Source organism: Bos javanicus, chromosome 20 (assembly GCF_032452875.1).
Source record: "Bos javanicus breed banteng chromosome 20, ARS-OSU_banteng_1.0, whole genome shotgun sequence".
NCBI lineage: Eukaryota > Metazoa > Chordata > Mammalia > Artiodactyla > Bovidae > Bos > Bos javanicus.
In genome coordinates, this window is record NC_083887.1 from 37850375 (window position 1) to 37868619 (window position 18245).

Consider the following 18245-nt stretch of genomic DNA (forward strand, 5'->3'; position numbering starts at 1 on the left):
AGGTGAAGGACAAATACATAAAATACCTTTCAATAGATTAGACAGCTTTATGAAGAGCAGATCTTTAGTCATTCAGAGGTTTTTATTGCACTCTGAACCCAGTGAATCCGTCTTGCTCACACCTTTATTTCCATATATTTCTATGCAAAGAACAGTTAGATCCAAGAAATAAGATACTGGATGCTTGTTAAGCAATATAACTCAATAAGAATTCTATCATTGGTCAGGAGCTTGAGAATTGTCCTTCAATCATGGGTGTTTGACACTATGGTAGAAAAAAATTATTTTTAAATTTAGTTTTTCTTTTTCCAAAGTTATATATATATATTCATGTGGTTTAAGGAACCAAATAGTCCTACAAGACTTTTCTAGAAAAAAAAATTGCAATCTCCTCCTTGCTCCTTTCTCTGCCTTTTTTCTGGGTCCCCGAAGTAACAGCATCCAACTCACAGCCATCTTTTGTATTAACCTCCATATAACCAGGGCTTTTCTGATAACTCCGTTGGTAGAGAATCTGCCTGCAATGCAGGAGACCCCAGTTCAATTCCTGGGTTGGGAAGATACCCTGGAGAAGGCATAGGCTACCCATTCTAGTATTCTTGGGCTTCCCTTGTGGCTCAACTGGTAAAGAATCTGCCCGCAAGGTGGGAGACATGGGTTTGATCCCTGGGTTGGGAAGATCCCCTGGAGAAGGGAAAGGCTACCCACTCCAGTATTCTGGCCTATAACCAAGTACCAGGCATTTAGTTCTACCTCTTTATATTTATACATCTATTTTTAATACCTCTTTTTAAAATTTTAATACCTCTTTATATTTATGTTTAAGTGCTAGTGGTTTGAAACTATGGAAGAATTTAGGTTCCTTTCATAGATTTCTCTGACCCCTTCAACTACTACCACCAACACATGTACACTTTTCATTCCCCCATCTTCCCAAAATCATTATATTAGAAGTTTGATTACATCAATATTCAGTATTCACATCACTGTAACCGTGTAATATATTTTGATTACTTTTATTTTACTGCTCAACTTTTTGTTTTCTCTGGATTTAATAATTGTGTCATCATTTTGTTTTGTTTTCTTAGTTCTCCACGTACTAGTTGCCAGTCAATCCGCAAACTTTCTTCAAATGATATAAATATCATTTCAAAATATTCAGTTACTTGAGATATTCAATTGCTTTTAGCTCCATCTTTTTGGAGACTTCTTTTCTAGCATTGCTTCAGGGACCTCCCCCTGAGGTCCCTGAGGTGGACTGATTTTTCTCTGCCATTGGTGTACTGTGGTCGTTCTGGGCTATCCTCTCGCCATTTTCCTAGCGGTTGCCTTCATCTCTTTTTGAGTTGGTGCCCCTGTTTCTTGGTTCCTTAGTTTACCAGCTCTTTCTGGTAAAGCACCTCCTTTGGAGGCATCTCCTTTGGAGACCGGGTGTATATGGAATACATATTTTGAGAGCTTACTGTTGGAAATGTTTTTATCATGTCATTACACTTAATCAATACTTTGTATTAGTACATAGTTTTAGATTGGAAATCTTTTCAGAGTGTTAAAAGCATTGCTCCTTTGGTTTCTTATTTTAAAATTTTTTATTGGAATATAGTTGCTTTACAATGTTGTGTTAGTTTCTGCTGTACAGCAAAGTGAATCAGCTGTGCATCTACATATATCCCCTGCTTTTAAAATTTCCTTCCCATTTAGGTCACCACAGAGCACTGAGTAGAGTTCCCTGTGCTTCATAGTAGGTTCTCACTAGTTACCTATTTTATACATAGTATCAAGTGTTTCTCTGGAGAAAAGAATGGCAACCCACTCCAGTATTCTTGCCTGGAGAATCCCCTGGACAGAGGGGCCTGGGGGCTACAGTCCTCGGGGTCACAAAGAGTCGGACATGACTAGCGACTAACACCGCTACTGCCAAGCGTTTATATGTCAATCCAGTCGACCAGTTCCTCCCATCCTCCTGCCTTTTCCCTTTGGTATTCATACATATTCCTACATCTGTGTCTCTATTTCTGCTTTGTAAATAAAATCATCGATACCAATTTTTTACAGGATTGTTGTTGTGACTCCGAAAGTCATTCTCACACCTGACTCTTTGTATGTGACTTTACTCCCTTCTCCATGCCAATAAGACCTTCTCTTTGTAGTGTTCTAAGATTTCATAGGTATTGTTCTGTCTTCATGTATTGTTCTAAGTATTGTATTGGCTCTTTCAAACTGGAAACTTAGGTCTTTTGATTTGGGGGAATTTTAATGATTTATTTGTTGATGATTTCATCCCATCTTTTTCCTCTATTCTCTTTCTCTAGAGCTTCTATTAGGTATTGAAGTGGTTCTTGGATTGATCATCTGAGTTTTCTTATATATTCTCATATTTTTCATTTCTGTTCTTGTGCTCTGCGATCTGGGGTATTTACACAATTATATTCTCCAAATCTATTGATTTTTAAAGTCGGTATTGATTCTTTTGATACATATTTTAAAGTCTAAATTTCTAAAAGCTTATTCTTGCTCTGTGTTGCTTTTTCTAAAAAAATAGTATTCTGATTTTGCTTCATGGATGTTTCACATTTGTGAAAATATTAATTATATGCATATTACACCTATAATTTTAAAATATATATTATGTATGAAAATAAATTATATACATATAATTTTATAAAATATACCTTAAGCTCTCTGTCTAGTCTTTTCCCTCCAATTTCCTTTCCTCCTGTTCACTCAATCACTGAATTTTTGTGTCTGGTGATGCTTGATTACCTGCTTGTATTTAAGAAAGGGGCGCTCACTAAAAAGCTCATTGGTGGCTATGTGCACTTGAATTGGGGACTCATCATCTGGTTTGATCTTTCACCAATAAACCCCCTTGTCAGTATCTTTTGTTCCTCTTCTTTGGGGTTAGTCAGACCCTCCAGAGAAGAATCTTATAATTTCCTGACTAAAGGAAGTAAACCTGGCTGCTACCGTTCTGTGAGATGAGTAGAGAGTACTCAGAACTTTAATATTTTGTATGCATGATAGGCAGAATAACAGCCCTCTAAAGATGTCAATATCCTAATGCCCAGAACCTATAAATGTGTACCTTATATGGCAAAAGAAACCCAGTGGATGTTAAGGATCTGAGATGGGGGGATTATCTTAGATGATTTGCATAGGCACACTGCCATCACAAAGGTCATCATAGGACAAAGAAGGAGGTGACTGTCAGAGTCACAGAAGGAGATACGACAGTAGAAGCAGACGTTGGAGTGATGCAGGGCCACAGGTCAAGATATGAGGCGGCCTCTAGAAGCTAGAAAAGGAAAGGACATGGAGTCTTTCCCGAACTTTCCCGAACAGAAGGAACACAAACCTGCTGGCCCAGTGTAGACTTCTGGCCTCCAGAACTTTAAGATTATAAATTTGTATTGTTTTCAAGAACTAGGAGTGTCCTAATTTGCTATAGCAACAGCAGGAAACTAACAGAGTATGTAAACTTTCACCTAATGCCCATCTTTTCATTATAGAACCTCCACTTTAAGCTTTGTCTGCTGTTTCATCTTTTCTAGGGAGGAACCCCTGAGTCTTCTGCTTGAGTGAGAGGGAGACAGTTGCTTGGTTCTCAAATAGACAAAACTACTTCCTATTTTCAGCCAATTTTCACTTCTGCTTCCAGAAATATTCAATGATACCCATCCTTGGACTTTTGGTGGCTCTGTGGGGACTCCGCCAGCTTGCTTCTTTAGTAGTCCCACAGCTGGCTTAAGGGTATCACTTATTCTTCTACTTTATAGCTTCCAAAATTCTGTCACTATTATTTGCCTTCAGTTTTCCTTGTCTTTGTGGTACCTCTCCTCCCTGCTCTCTGGTTCCCCAACCAAAAAAAATTACCCAAGCCTTTATTATTGTTTCATTGTGATTTCTGACATAGTAGAGATACATATGCATGATCAGTCAACATTGACAAGGTTAAAAAAATGTAAGTGCTATGATTTTATACTGATTTTTCCCTGGTGTGGTACTGGATGGTATGTATTATACACTGAGAACATAACATTGTGTTGGTAGAGTTGTAGGTATGTTAGTATGACCTGTGAGAGCTAAGAAAATGGATTTATGGGAGGGCGCTCTGGGTTTAAAGCCTTTTCTCACTTACTACTAGTGTGACTTTGAGCAAGTGGCTTAACGGAACCTCAGTTTCTTCATCTGAAAGTATCTGGAAACATGGTAGAAATCACATTTAATCCATAAATAAATTTAAAGAATTAATTTAGACAAGGTGACAGATAAACGTGCTAGGCCACAGTATTCCTCCATTGTGGAGCAGAAATACAATTGAACTGAGATTGACTAAGTTACATAGATGGTACTTTCTGTGCCCCTCCTGAATGTAACAGGCTTCCCAGAGGGCTCAGTGATAAAGAATCTGCCTGCCAAGCAGGAGATGTGGGTTCGATCCCTGAGTCAGGAAGATCCCTTGGAGCAGGAAGTGGCAACCCACTCCAGTATTCTTGCCTGGAGAATTTCATGGACAGAGGAGCCTGGCAGACTACACAGCTCATGGGATCGCAAGGGGATGGAGACAACTTTGGGACTAAACCATCACACTTCTGCATTACCAGTACTTAGTACAACATTTGTGGGATGAATGAATGTCTTCTCTTAATGAAGCATTTTAGAAAACAACAACGAATATAGGCATTCTTTAAATGCTACATGAACCTTAAAACAGGCAAAACAAAATTTTGTTAAATCTTTAAAATTTTTCTTCCCCATCTCCTTATTTTCATTCTCTTTAACAGAAGACTGTATTTTAAACTTTTATTCTATTTTCCTGAAAAAATCATGGATGTGAGATTAAGAAAGAGATAAAGAGCAATCTTGTCAGTTCTCCTCTAGAATTTGGACTAGCCTCCTAGATTCCTTATTCCTCTCCCTCACTCCCTTCCCCCTCTGAGCCATTTTCTACACAGCAGGCAGAGTGATCTTCAAAAACAAAATATATATCAGAGTGAATCACTCCCCCACTTAAAATCTCTTATTGGCTTTCTGTCTTTCTTGGAATAAAAACAAAACTCCTTGGCACAAACTGCAAGGCTTTTCAAAATTCCATTTTCATCTTCAGACTCATCTTATACCAGTGTCCTCTCTCTCTTGCCTTGCAAAGTGTCTTGAATAAGTGGATTAATGAACAAGTGATCAATGAACACATTAGAAATAAAAAAGGATACAATTTAAAATATACCACTTTAAGGACCGTGATCTTATTTTCAAGTTTTCCTATTGGGTCAGTTTAGAAAATTGCTGTGAATCTAACAGCTTGATAAGTGTTTACTTTTAACTTTGTCTTTGGAGTCAAAGGACTGCCTTGGGAGAGGGGAAGAGAATCTAGATGGGAGAGGAGATAATTAACCTCCTTTCTAACTAATAGATAACTAACTAACAGGTAACTTTCTAACAGGTAACTAACCTGCTTTCTAACTAATGAGCTGGACAGTGTTAGGGAGAGAAGATGGCTACAGTAAGGCTAATAACCTTTCAGATAGACAATGTGTATCTAGTAAAAAAAAGAAATATATATATATATAATCAATAAATATTTGTTGATCTGATGAATAAAAATTGCCTTCCTACTTTACCATATGCCCTCCAAACTACAAGTAACCCAGTATAATTTCCTACTTAATGCTGCCACTGTAGATCACTTCTGCCTGTTTTTAGTTTTTTTTTTTTCTTTTGGATAGAGGAAAAGTCAACTTATTATTTGTTTAGAGTTAGGTCAAGTCATACTACTTTAAGGATGACTATCCTAAGTCCAATTTAGAAGAGGCCCACTTAGTATTCCAGTTTATAAGTATTCCACTACACATTCACAAAAACTATTTTCTTTCAAAGTCATTAGAGATCTCACTTCTTCAATCCAATGTAATGGCTGAAAAAGGACCCTGTTCTAAGAAAGAAGGAAGACTTGAGCTACAGTTTAATCTAGATGGCAATGCCAGTGTGTTGTGAGCATTTTCTGCTGCGGTTCACTTGGCTGCAAGGGCAGACAGCACGGAAGCACGTGTATAAAGAAGGTGAAGCTTATCTCGCTGGACTGAAAGAAGGTGCCCAAGTTCACAGGGGCCCAGGAGCTGGCAGTGGGTGGTCTGGCAGAGTTTTGACACACTATTATGGGATAAGATTGTGGGTAACTGGAGAGTCCCTTTCTGGCATATAAAAGATATAATTATCTGGTAGTTCCTCGAAGTTCTTCAGCTAGACTTCTATTTATTCAGCCAGTGATGAAAAATTACCTCAGCTTCTATACCGGGACAACACATCAGTAATGGCTGCGGGAAGTCTAAAATGAGAAAACTTCTGAGATCATATTTAGGCTTATCCAGAAAGTGCAGTCATAAGTTAGCCTGTCAGCTGTGAGTTTTGGAATCAGGATTGGTGTCACGCCAGGTATTGAATATCCTTTTTTTCAGGTTTTTTTGGGTCTCGTCAAAATCTAAGTAATTATATCTAAAAATCCATTTAATTTTCACATAAGTACTGTTATAATCTTTTTTTGGGGGGATGAGGGGAGGGAAAAACTAAAGGTACAGGCATATTTTTTCCAAAAGTATATTGTCAATTACATGTGGAAATTATATTTCAACACATTCTTCCCTAACTCCAGAGCCCAAGCTTTTTACAACTATATAATCTTCCCTATGAATTTTAGAGTGCTGATATTTAATGCAGTCATCACTCATTTATGCCCTAGAGTGAATGAGTTCCTTTCTAGCATTACCTAAGATAGGAAAATACGAAAGATTAATAAGGTTGGAAGGGCTGAAGACAAAATACTTACTTTACAACACTGTTTAAAACTGATTCTTAGTCTAAATATTGAAAACATGACTTAGTATATATCTACTCTAGTCAAGGAAATATGAGTTAATTCTGGATCATTTAAGTATATCTATACCATTTATGAATTTGAACTGTGGTGTTGGAGAAGACTCTTGAGAGTCCCTTGGACTGCAGGGAGATCCAACCAGTCCATTCTGAAGGAGAACAGCCCTGGGATTTCTTTGGAAGGAATGATGCTAAAGCTGAAACTCCAGTACTTTGGCCACCTCATGCGAAGAGTTGACTCATTGGAAAAGACTCTGATGCTGGGAGGGATTGGGGGCAGGAGGAGAAGGGGACGACAGAGGATGAGATGGCTGGATGGCATCGCTGACTCGATGGACGTGAGTCTGAGTGAACTCTGGGAGTTGGTGATGGACAGGGAGGCCTGGCGTGCTGCAATTCATGGGGTCGCAAAGAGTTGGACATGACTGAGAGACTGATCTGATCTGATCTCTGATACCATTTATATTTGAGATCCAACCCAAGTAGAAGCACTATTTTCACACGTGATTTTTCATCCTTTGAAATTTTTTATTTAAAAAGTTAAAAATTTTTTTTATTTCATTGTTTATTTTGAAAAAGTGTCAGTCACTGTGTCATGATGAGTTCTAAATGCAGGTAATTATATTTTGTTTTCCTTAAACACTTAAAGGATGTTCTTTTAATGGAGTGATCTATTTATGGAAACATATTACTTTCCCCAAGTATTTCCTTCTGTAATTAACTGTTAAAATCATTTGTAAATATGCCAATTAAACCATTCATATAAAACAGTTTGGAGTTTACCCAAAGGCAGGGAAAAATACAAAACCAAAATATCTTCAAGTATTTTTAGTTGGTGTTAGAAATGTCGGTGTGTTGTTTGATTTCTTGCATGTTCTTTTTCTTTTACAGAAAAATCTGTCATTGCTCAACCAATATTTGTTTTTGAAAAGAGAGAACAAACTTTTAAGGTAAGGTCAAGTTACTTTTCTTTGTTTGATTTTTACTTTGACAAAGAAGACTGTATTTTGAGAAGCTAGCTGTACTAAATTATATCAATGCTGCATAAATTTATTCTTTTTCACATAGCAAGAGTTGTAACTGAGAATATTGACATAGTAGGGATTTACTAGTAGCAATTTGGCTGAAATGGGAAGCCAGAGACCTTATCCTGAAACTATGGATAACATAATATTTACCAAAATTATCTGTTTTTTTGGAGTGACTGGGAAGGGGGAGGGACTGAAAGAGATTAGAAGAGTTAGGGCTCATGATGGGTCCTGACCATTGACCTAGCTTAAAATGGATATAAAATAAGTTCTAAACTGCAATAATGATTCAAAAGAAATCTTAAGGACTCCATTTGCTTTTTTCAGCCTCATACTAAAAGCACTTGCTTTGAAAGACATGATAGTATTAGTAGCTTAACTAGTATTTTCTTGTTACTCATTATTGCTTATGGAGACAACTTATCCTGCTAACCCCCAAAACTAAAGAAAAACCCAACCCTTAGTGAGCCGCTTTTCCTAGCCTAGCTGAAAAGACCTGGCTTTTGAGAACTCTCTTATGAAGTGACAGGGTGGAAATGTGATTTGAAAATAGCAAACACTCAGCTCTCATTGGCAGCTTTGTTTCCTTCCAGAGACCTGCAGATGACATCCTATATGAAGCAGCAGAACGTGGTAATGACTTGTATCCTATATTTCAAAAGCAATCTTTTTATCAAGAAACAAGTAGGCAAAAACATTTTGGCATGTGGCACAGACTATATCAAATCTAATCATTTTTCTTGTTTTTAAGCACACAGATAGACTGGCTTTTGTTTTGAAAGATGACATATAGGTCCCTGAGAATATTATGTTAGCAATACTAAAAGCCTATGACTCTCCACTGCTTGTCCTCCAACCTTCCAAAAACATTCTCTATACAATTTCAGAATTTATATGTAATTTTTTGTCAAAGCAACTTGTTTCTAACTGTTTCACAGCAGGATGATATGCCTGTCAGTTTATAATGACCAAGCTATTAACCCCAATATTTAAAACTGAGCTTCAGGAATTAACATATTGTCAAACAATGATATATCTAGAGAAAAGAAAATTATATTTCTCCTCTCATATCATGGATTGAAACTAATTTGTTATTGCAATCAATTTTACCCTTCACATTGAATTTCTTACAGAATGCAATGAGTTTTCAAGAAAGCGTGTCCGGGCTTCATCTTTTACTTGGCATACTACAGATTCTCAGAACCAAGGAGGTAGGTATAGTCTGGGCTGTTGAGTGTTCACTGCTATGTGTACTCTGAGTGTGATACTACTAGGAAATTTTCAGACAGGTAATGTTTAAAAATATATCCATTGGATGGTGTTTCTAATATATTGTTATGTGAAAACAGCAGTCTATAGAATACAGTGAGTTATGATTTAAAATTTAACTTATCAACATTGGAAAAAAAACCAAAAGGACATAAGCCACAGTGTTAACTGGTTATCTTAGATAAAATGGGATTACAAGTTATTTGAACACCCCCTCCCTTTGTATTTTGCTGTGTTCCCAAAGTTTCTGCATTACAGAAACTAGCTACAGAATTAGCTTTACAATTAGGGCAATCTGCTATTTCCTTCTAAGTAAGCCTCTCCTTAAACATATGTCTGCCTTTTAAAAAGACACTTTTTCTAAGAGCTTTATCATATGCTGTGTTTTGAATAAATCAGTAACTCAATTTGCCTCTCTACACTCGAAGCATTCTGGTGACTCCTTTTATGATGGATCACAGGCCCTCTTCTTGCCATGCAGCTGTTTATACGCATGTCTGTCTCCTCCACTGAGAGCTCCTTGAGGTCATCTTCATGCCTGACAGAGGGTCTCATACATGATGAGCATGCAAATATTTACTAAACTGATATCATCCTCACCAGAGGCACACTATTTTTAATCAATAAAGATGCAAAGATTTTTCTAAACTGATGACAAAGAAAATTTGCCAAAACAGCAAAAATCCAAATGAAAAGATAAACAAAACCCTATTGACTTCAGTTTGCAATCTGTTTTTAGCATCATCCTTGTCCCAGAAGTGACTAACATTGTCATCCTTCACGGACCTCCCAGCCTTCCCTCCTTCTGGGCCAGATAATAAAGAACTTCTTAGAACCTCAAGTCTGACACTCTGACTTTTCAAGATCCATTCTCATTCATGATAGGCTTTCTTTTTCAGCTACTGTAAAACATTGACATTTTAGTGGCAAATAAAATAGGGGTCTTAGCAAAGTATGCATGGATGCGTCCAAAAACATTCTCTGTACAATTTCAGAATTTGTATATAATTTTTTTTCAAAGCCACTTGTCAAAGACATCTGAATTCTAGCCCCACAAATCCACACAGTAGATCTGTTTATTTTGGTAGAAAATTTAAACTTTATAATGTTCTTTAGGATTTCATGTCTATGATAGCATTCTTTTATATAATACAGCCCTATAAAATAACTTGCTTTATTTTTCTTATTATTGTCCATCTATATGGTTTATAATATTTGTAGTACTCAAATATATAATGATGCTTAGATTCTCATTCTAAATTTTATGCTTTAAATTTATATTCTAAAGTTTAGGATATCATTCCTTTTGAATTTTTCACTAATTAAAATATTACTTCTTTTTATTTAAATGTTAATGCTTTGCTAAGTAAAACTATTTTATCATAATAAAATATTTGAAATGATTGAAACATGCTCTATGTCAAGATTATGATTTTTTTGTGTGTCTTTTTTTGAAAGTATGCAGTTCAGAAGCATTAAGTATATTCACATTTTTCTACAACCTATTTAATCTTTACATTTAAAAAAAAACCACCCTTAGTAACAAATTCAAATAGCACCTGAAGGTATAAAATGAAAAATTAAAGTCTCTTTGTCATTAGTTCCAAAAGAAATATGATTTGTAGTCTTGCATATTTTTGTTTTTACTGAACAACAAACTGCTTTTTCCAAGTTAAGCTTACCCACAAGAAATAGAAAATGTGAACTATTCACTTTCTTTTAATGGATTCTACCCAGGAATCATGTGAAACTAATGAATTTATATTCTTATTAACAATGCCAAGTGTGACTGGGAATCAATATGTCAGACACCCTTCAGATATAGAAGAGATAAGTCCTAGTTCAATAAGCCCCATCTGTACCTGCCTGACAAGTTATAGACATTAAGAGGAACAGGGGTTCTAATACCAGAGGATTTGTTTTGGTGTTATTTGTGCATAAAGCAAAGAGATGACTTTAAATTATCTGGATAATCGCTTCAATTCATTTTCTAAAAATCAGACACACATATGAAAAGGATGAATAAAATATTACCAAGCACCGTCACATTCTATGTTGTGCAGAATGTTGGTGGTGTTGGAAGGAGACAAATGGTATAATTAAATGGTTCATTCAGTGTTATTTTCCACTTATAAAGATCATGCGTGTGTGTGTGTGTGCTCAGTCGCTCAGTTACATCCGATTCTTTGTGACCCCATGGACTGTAGCCTCCCAGGGAGGCCTTCATTGGGATTTTTCAGGGAAGAATGCTGGAGTGGGTTGCCATTTCCTTCTCCAGGGGATCTTTCTGACCCAGGGATTAAACTCATGTCTCCTGGGTCTCCTGCACTGATAGGTGGATTCTTCACTACTGAGCCACCTGGGAAGCAATAAAGATCATAAAAACCATGTAACAGAACTGTGAATTAGAGAAGCAATTGTACCCCAACATGTATAATGTTATAACACTTCAAAAAAGCAATTCTTATTCTTTTTTCATCTCCATTAATCCAATTCTCAAAGGCTGCTATCTTTGCAATTTGCCTCCAAGAGGTGATCTCTTTGAGATTTGTAGTACAGGCATAGCTTGTTTTATTGAGCTTCACAGATATTACATTTTTTACAAGTTGAAAGTTTGTGGCAACCACACCTCAAGCAAATCTATGGGCTTCATTTTTTAAAAGCATTTGCTCACTTTGTGTCTCTGTGTCACATTTTGGTAATTCTTGAAATATTTCAAATTTTTCAGTATTATTATACTTTCTATGGTGATCTGTGATCAGTGATCTTAGATGTTACTATTGTAATAGTAATTTGGGGGGCACTTTAAACTGCTCTCATGTAGGATGGCAAATTTAATAAATGTGTGTGTTCTGACTGCTCTACCAGTTAGTCCCTTCCCCCATCTCTCTCACTGTCTTCAGGACTCCTTATTCTATAAGATAAAACAATACTGAAATTAGGCCAATCAATAGCCTTACAGTGGCCTCTAAGTATTCAAGTGAAAGAAAGAGTTGCATGTCTCTCACTTTAAATCAAAAGTTAGAAATGATTAAGTTTAGTGAAGAAAGAATGTCTAAAGCCAAGATAGGTCAAAAGCTAGGGCTCCTGCACCAAACGGTTAGCAAACATGTAAATGCCAAGGAAAACTCCCCAAAGGACATTGAAAATGCTACTCCACTGAACACATGAATGATAAGAAGGTGAAACAGACTTATTGCTGATATGAAGGAAGATCTAGTGGTCAGGATAGAAGATCAAACAAGCCACAATATTTCCTCAAGCCAAAGCCTAATCCAGAGCAAGGCCTTGACTCTTTTCAAGGCTGAGAGAGGTGATGAAGCTGCAGAAGAAAAGTCTGAAGCTAGCAGAGGCTGGTTCATGCTGTTTAAGGAAAGAAGCTGTCTCTATGACATCATAGTACAAGGAGAAGCAGCAAGTAGACGCTGTGGCAAGTTATCCAGATGATCTAGCTAAGATCACTAAAGAAGGTGGCTAAGCTAAACCACAGATTTTCAACGTAGATGGAACAACCTTATACTGAAAGAAGATGCCATCTAGCACTTTCATAGCTAGAAAGGAGAAGTCAATGCTTGACTTCAAAGTTTCAAAGGATATGCTGACTCTCTTGTTAGGGACTAATGCAGCTGGAGACTGAATAGAAGCCAGTGCTTATTTGCCATTCTGAAAATTTAGGGCCACTAAGAATTATGATAAATCTACTCTGTGTGCTCTATAAAGGGAACTACAAAGCCTGGATGTTAGCACATCTGTTTACAACATGATTTGATGAGTACTTTAACCCCACCATTGCAAGCCACTGCTCAGAAAAAGATTTCTTTCAAAATATTACTGTTCATCGACAATGTATCTGGTCACCCAAGAGTTCTGATGGAGATGTACAGTGAGATTAAGGTTGTTTTCATGCCGGCTAACACAACATTTGACCTTCCCAGGTAGCTCAGTGGTCAGTAAAGAATCTGCCTGCCAATACAGGAGACATAGGAGATGCAGGTTCAGTCCCTGGATTGGGAAGATCTCCTGGAGGAGGAAATGGCAACCCACCCCAGTATTCTTGCCTGGGAAATCCCACGGACAGAGAAACCTGGCAAGCTACAGTCCATGGGGTCCCTAAGAGTGGACATGTCTGATCAACTGAGCATAGACAGAGACAGAACACAACATTTATTCTGCAGCCCATGGATCAAGGATTCATTTTGACTTTCAAGTCTAATTATTTAATAAGTACATTTTGTAAGCTTTTAGCTGCCATAGAGAGTGATTCCTCTGATGGACCTGGACAAAGGCACTTGAAAACCTGGAAAGGATTCACCATTCTCGACACCACTAAGAACATTTACGATTCATGGAAAGAGGTCAAAATATCAACATTAACAGGAATTTAAAAGAAGTTGATTACAGTCCTTACAGATGAGTTTGAGGTGTTCAGGACTTTAGCGAAGGAAGTAACTGCAGATGTGGTGGAAATAGAAAGAGGACTAGAATTAGAAGCGGAGCCTGAATATGTGACTGAATTGCTGCTATCTCAGGATGAAACCTGACAGATGAGGAGTTGCTTCTTATGGACGAGTAAAGAAAGTTGTTACCTGAGACAGAATCTACTGGTGAAGGTGATGTAAAGACTGTTGAAATGACACAAGGGCTTTAGAATGTTACATAAACGTAATATTCATAAGGCAGGAGGGCTTGAGAGGATTGACTCTAATTTTGAAAGAAGTTCTGTGAGTAAAATTTTATCAACCAGCACTGCATGCTACAGTGAAATCATTCATGAAAGGAAAAGTCAATTGATGATGAAAACTTCATTGTTATTTTAAGAAGCTGCCACAGCCACCCCAGCCTTCAGCAATCACCACCCAGATCAATCAGCAGCCATTGACATCAAAGCAAGACTCTCCACCAGCAGAAACATTATGACTTGCTGAAGGCTCAGATGACGTTTAGCATTTTCAGTGATAAGGCATTTTTAAATGTAGGTATATTGTTTTTCATAGCAATAAAGTATTTTAAATTAAATTACATATATTGCTATTGCACACTTAATAGACTACGGTATAGTGTAAATGTAACTTTTATATGCGCTGGGAAACCAATGAAGTGAGTGTCTGACTCAATTTACTGACAGTCACTTTATCACAGTGGTCTGGAACACAATCAGCAACATCTCTTTGGTATGCCTATAATTCTATTCTTGCAGCCAAGACCACAGTCTTAACCCATCAGTTCACGTTGATAACGTAGCATAATGGTCATCTTTACTTTTCTCTTCAGGTATCATTAAAGAGTGGGGAAGGAACAGAATTTATTAACAGTTTTGTAACATTCTATAAGAAATATATATTAATGCACATAGATGGTTCACTATCAATTCAGATTTTATTATCTGTAGAATTTCTCTCAATACTCGATTTCATGATTCTGAAGAAAACTCTTTCATTAGTGATCTAATTTTCACTTATTTTCTGAGAGTAAAAATCGTAGCAAAACTCATTTTGCTTTTACACTTTTTAGTAGAATCAGCACTTGCATGATTAGTGCCAACAGCGACATCTACTGGTGAGTTCAGTACAATACTGTGAAAACAGTAGAAACTGACATGTTTAAAATTTTCTAAATATTTTTTACAGTGAAGAAAAACAATGTTTTTATGACATCAAACTCTGTGCAAAGGAATGCCGATCTGAACAGTGCAGAACAATGTATGTAGCTTCCTTTATTACGTGAAACTTGAAGAAATTTTATGTTTTACCATCCATGTCTTACTGTGTATGTGCGTGCATGGTGGTAGGGTTGAGTGACAAAACATGAAGGAATGTATTTAGTAAGCAAAGTCCCATGATCAAATTGAAAGTGAACGTACAAGTTGCTCTGTCGTGTCTGACTCTGCAACCCTATGGACTGTGGCCCATGGAATGTTCCAGGCCAGAATACTGGAGTGGGTAGCCTTTCCCTTCTCCAGGGGATCTTCCCAACTCAGGGATTGAACCAGGTCTATTGGGTAAAAGCTAGGCAGCAAGACAGTAGTAGGCAACTCACTGGCTATTTTGACTTTGATTAGTTGACATTATGGAGAAGGAAATGGCAACCCACTCCAGTATTCTTGCCTAGAGAATCCCATGGACAGAAGAGCCTGGTGGGCTGCTGTCCATAGGGTCATACAGAGTCAGACACGACTGAAGCGACTTAGCATGCATGCGTGCATTGGAGAAGGAAATGGCAACCCACTCCAGTATTCTTGCCTGGAGAATCCCAGAGACAGAGGAGCCTGATGGTCTGCCGTGTACGGGGTTGCAAGAGTCGGACATGACTGAAGCGACTTAGCAGCAACATCGGCAGTTGACATTAACCCTTCATTTAATTATGACTTTAGAAAGTAAGCATTAAATTAGTAAGAAATTGAGAGGAAAATTATTTTACTAAAGATATATTGACCCTTTAATTCTGTTCTTTTAAGGTCCTGTGAAACATTCTGAGCTTGTTCTAAGACCTGCTATTTTGCAGCCACCTCAAGCTCAAGGGTATATAAAAGTGAGAAAATCATTTGGAGACCATGTGTTGGAATCCTGTAAGGTTAAAGAAAAAAACAAAAGTAAGGTAAGAAAACCTCCTATGGTAGGACTGATCTCAATTTCCCATCCTTCTTTTGATAAATTGTTGTGGGTCCCCACATCCAGAATTTGGGGCTACCTGATGCTGAAGCAGCTAACAGGCTGGAAAAAAAGCTAGACAAGATAGCCAAGAGCCCTCAGTGACTGTACTTAATTGGAGGGCTGTTCCCAGGAGCAAGTCTTGGGGTCTCTGAGGTGGCAGGGCCAGAAGTCAGAAATCAGAAAAAGGAAAAGAATTTTTTTTTTTTTGTATCCTCAACTGGTAGACATGCTGGTGTGGCCTTGCCAGTTTAGATTACAGCATGGATCCACTCCAGCCCATCTTCATGGATATCAAAAGCAAGGAACTTTCTCCACAGTGTAACCGGGAGGGATTGGGAAGCTCCTGAGACAGAAACCAATTTCTCTTCCATCTGAATCACTCCTCGTGGGCCTTTCCAAGGAGACACTCATTTTACTAACACCATACAGATAAGGGTATGGGGATATTCTGTTGCTATAGTTCTGTGTCTTCCAGAAGTAGATACTTGAGAGGAAGGGGATGCCAGATAGATAGGTTGGAATTTGAATTATTCCACCAGTCAGTTGTTTCCAGCTAAACTATTGAGGGCTGATCAAGTTTGGTTTTGTTTTCCTGGACTGAACATGAGAACAGTGTTCTCATTTTAAGCTGGAAGTGTTAAAATACCAATCATTTAGTCAAGTCATTGAAAAAAATCAGATCAGTACTAATTCTACCTCTACCACTATCTACTGTGTTTACATTCTTAGACAAAGCTCCCAACCTTCTGTTTTTCATCTGTGAAGTGAGGGAGTTGAATCTGGTCAGCATTTGCCAACATTTTTATATTTCCAGTTCTTTTTATTTGTAAGCTATGATTTCATGAGACTCATTGTGAATTTTAAAAATCATTTCACCTATGGACACCTTATCTTAAGGTGATTATTATACTTAAATGAAAATATTTAATAATATACTGATTTGACATTTTAAAATATTTTAATTTAAAATCACATATATAAAATCCTTGACAAAGGAGGCAAGAATATATAATGGAGAAAAGATAATCTCTTTAACAAGTGGTGCTGGGAAAACTGGTCAACCACTTGTAAAAGAATGAGACTAGAACACTTTCTAACATCATACACAAAAATAAACTCAAAATGGATTAAAGATCTAAACATAAGGCCAGAAACTATAAAACTCCTAGCGGAAAACATAGGCAAAACATTCTCCAACATAAATCACAGCAGGATCCTCTATGACCCACTTCCCAGAGTAATGGAAATAAAAGCAAAAATAAACAAATGGGACCTAATTAAACTTAAAACCTTTTGCACAAGGAAGGAAACTATAAGCAAAGTGAAAAGACAGCCTTCAGGATGGGGGGAAATAATAGCAAATGAAGCAACTGACAAAGAATTAATCTCAAAAATATACAAGTAACTCCTGCAGCTCAATTCCAGAAAAATAAATGACCCAATCAAAAAATGGGCCAAAGAACTAAACAGACAGTTCTTCAAAGAAGACATACAGATGGCTAACAAACACATGAAAAGATGCTCAACATCACTCATTATCAGAGAAATGCAAATCAAGACCATAATGAGGTACCATTTCACGCCAGTCAGAATGGCTGCTATCCAAAAGTCTACAAGCAATAAAAGCTGGAGAGGGTGTGGAGAAAAGGGAACCCTCTTACAATGTTGGTGGGAATGCACACTAGTACAGCCACCATGGAGAACAGTGTGGAGATTCCTTAAAAAACTGGAAATAGAACTGCCATATGACCCAGCAATCCCACTGCTAGGCATATACACCAAGGAAACCAGAATTGAAAGAGACGCGTGTACCCCAATGTTCATCACAGCACTGTTTATAATAGCCAGGACATGGAAGCAACCTAGATGTTCATCAGCAGACGAATGGATAAAGAAAGCTGTGGTACATATACACAATGGAGTATTACTCAGCCATTAAAAAGAATACATTTGAATCAGTTCTAATGAGGTAGATGAAACTGGAGCCTATTATACAGAGTGAAGTAAGCCAGAACGAAAAACACCAATACAGTATACTAATGCATATATATGGAATTTAGAAAGATGATAACAATAACCCTGTATGCGAGACAGCAAAAGAGACAGAGATGTATAGAACAGTCTTTTGGACCCTGTGGGAGAGGGAGAGGGTGGGATGGTTTGGGAGAATGGCATTGAAACATGTATAATATCATATGTGAAACAGATCGCCAGTCCAGGTTTGATGCATGAAACAGGGTGCTCAGGGCTGGTGCACAGGGATGACCCAGAGGGATGGGATGGGGAGGGAGGTGGGAGGGGGTTCAGGATGGGAACACATGTAAACCTATGGCTGACTCACGTCAATGTATGGCAAAAACCACTACAATATTATAAAGTATTTAGCCTCCAATTAAAATAAATAAATTAATAAAAAATAAAAAATCAT

At 37.4% G+C, this 18245-nt stretch overlaps 1 protein-coding gene across 6 annotated transcripts in view; it reads left to right on the top strand.

Annotated features, from left to right (window-relative positions):
• The window catches only part of RANBP3L (RAN binding protein 3 like), a 56559-nt gene that overhangs the window by 19617 nt on the left and 18697 nt on the right, over positions 1-18245 (top strand). For 4 of the 6 annotated variants that reach the window (XM_061393727.1, XM_061393725.1, XM_061393723.1 and 1 more), the window contains 5 exons: positions 7762-7820; positions 8492-8531; positions 9032-9109; positions 14795-14866; positions 15622-15761. In XM_061393727.1, the coding sequence (XP_061249711.1) occupies positions 7762-7820; positions 8492-8531; positions 9032-9109; positions 14795-14866; positions 15622-15761 (389 nt within the window). Of the gene's footprint in view, positions 1-7761; positions 7821-8491; positions 8532-9031; positions 9110-14794; positions 14867-15621; positions 15762-18245 lie in introns of those variants that run through there. The other 2 variants (XM_061393726.1, XM_061393728.1) reach the window with 2 other exon arrangements.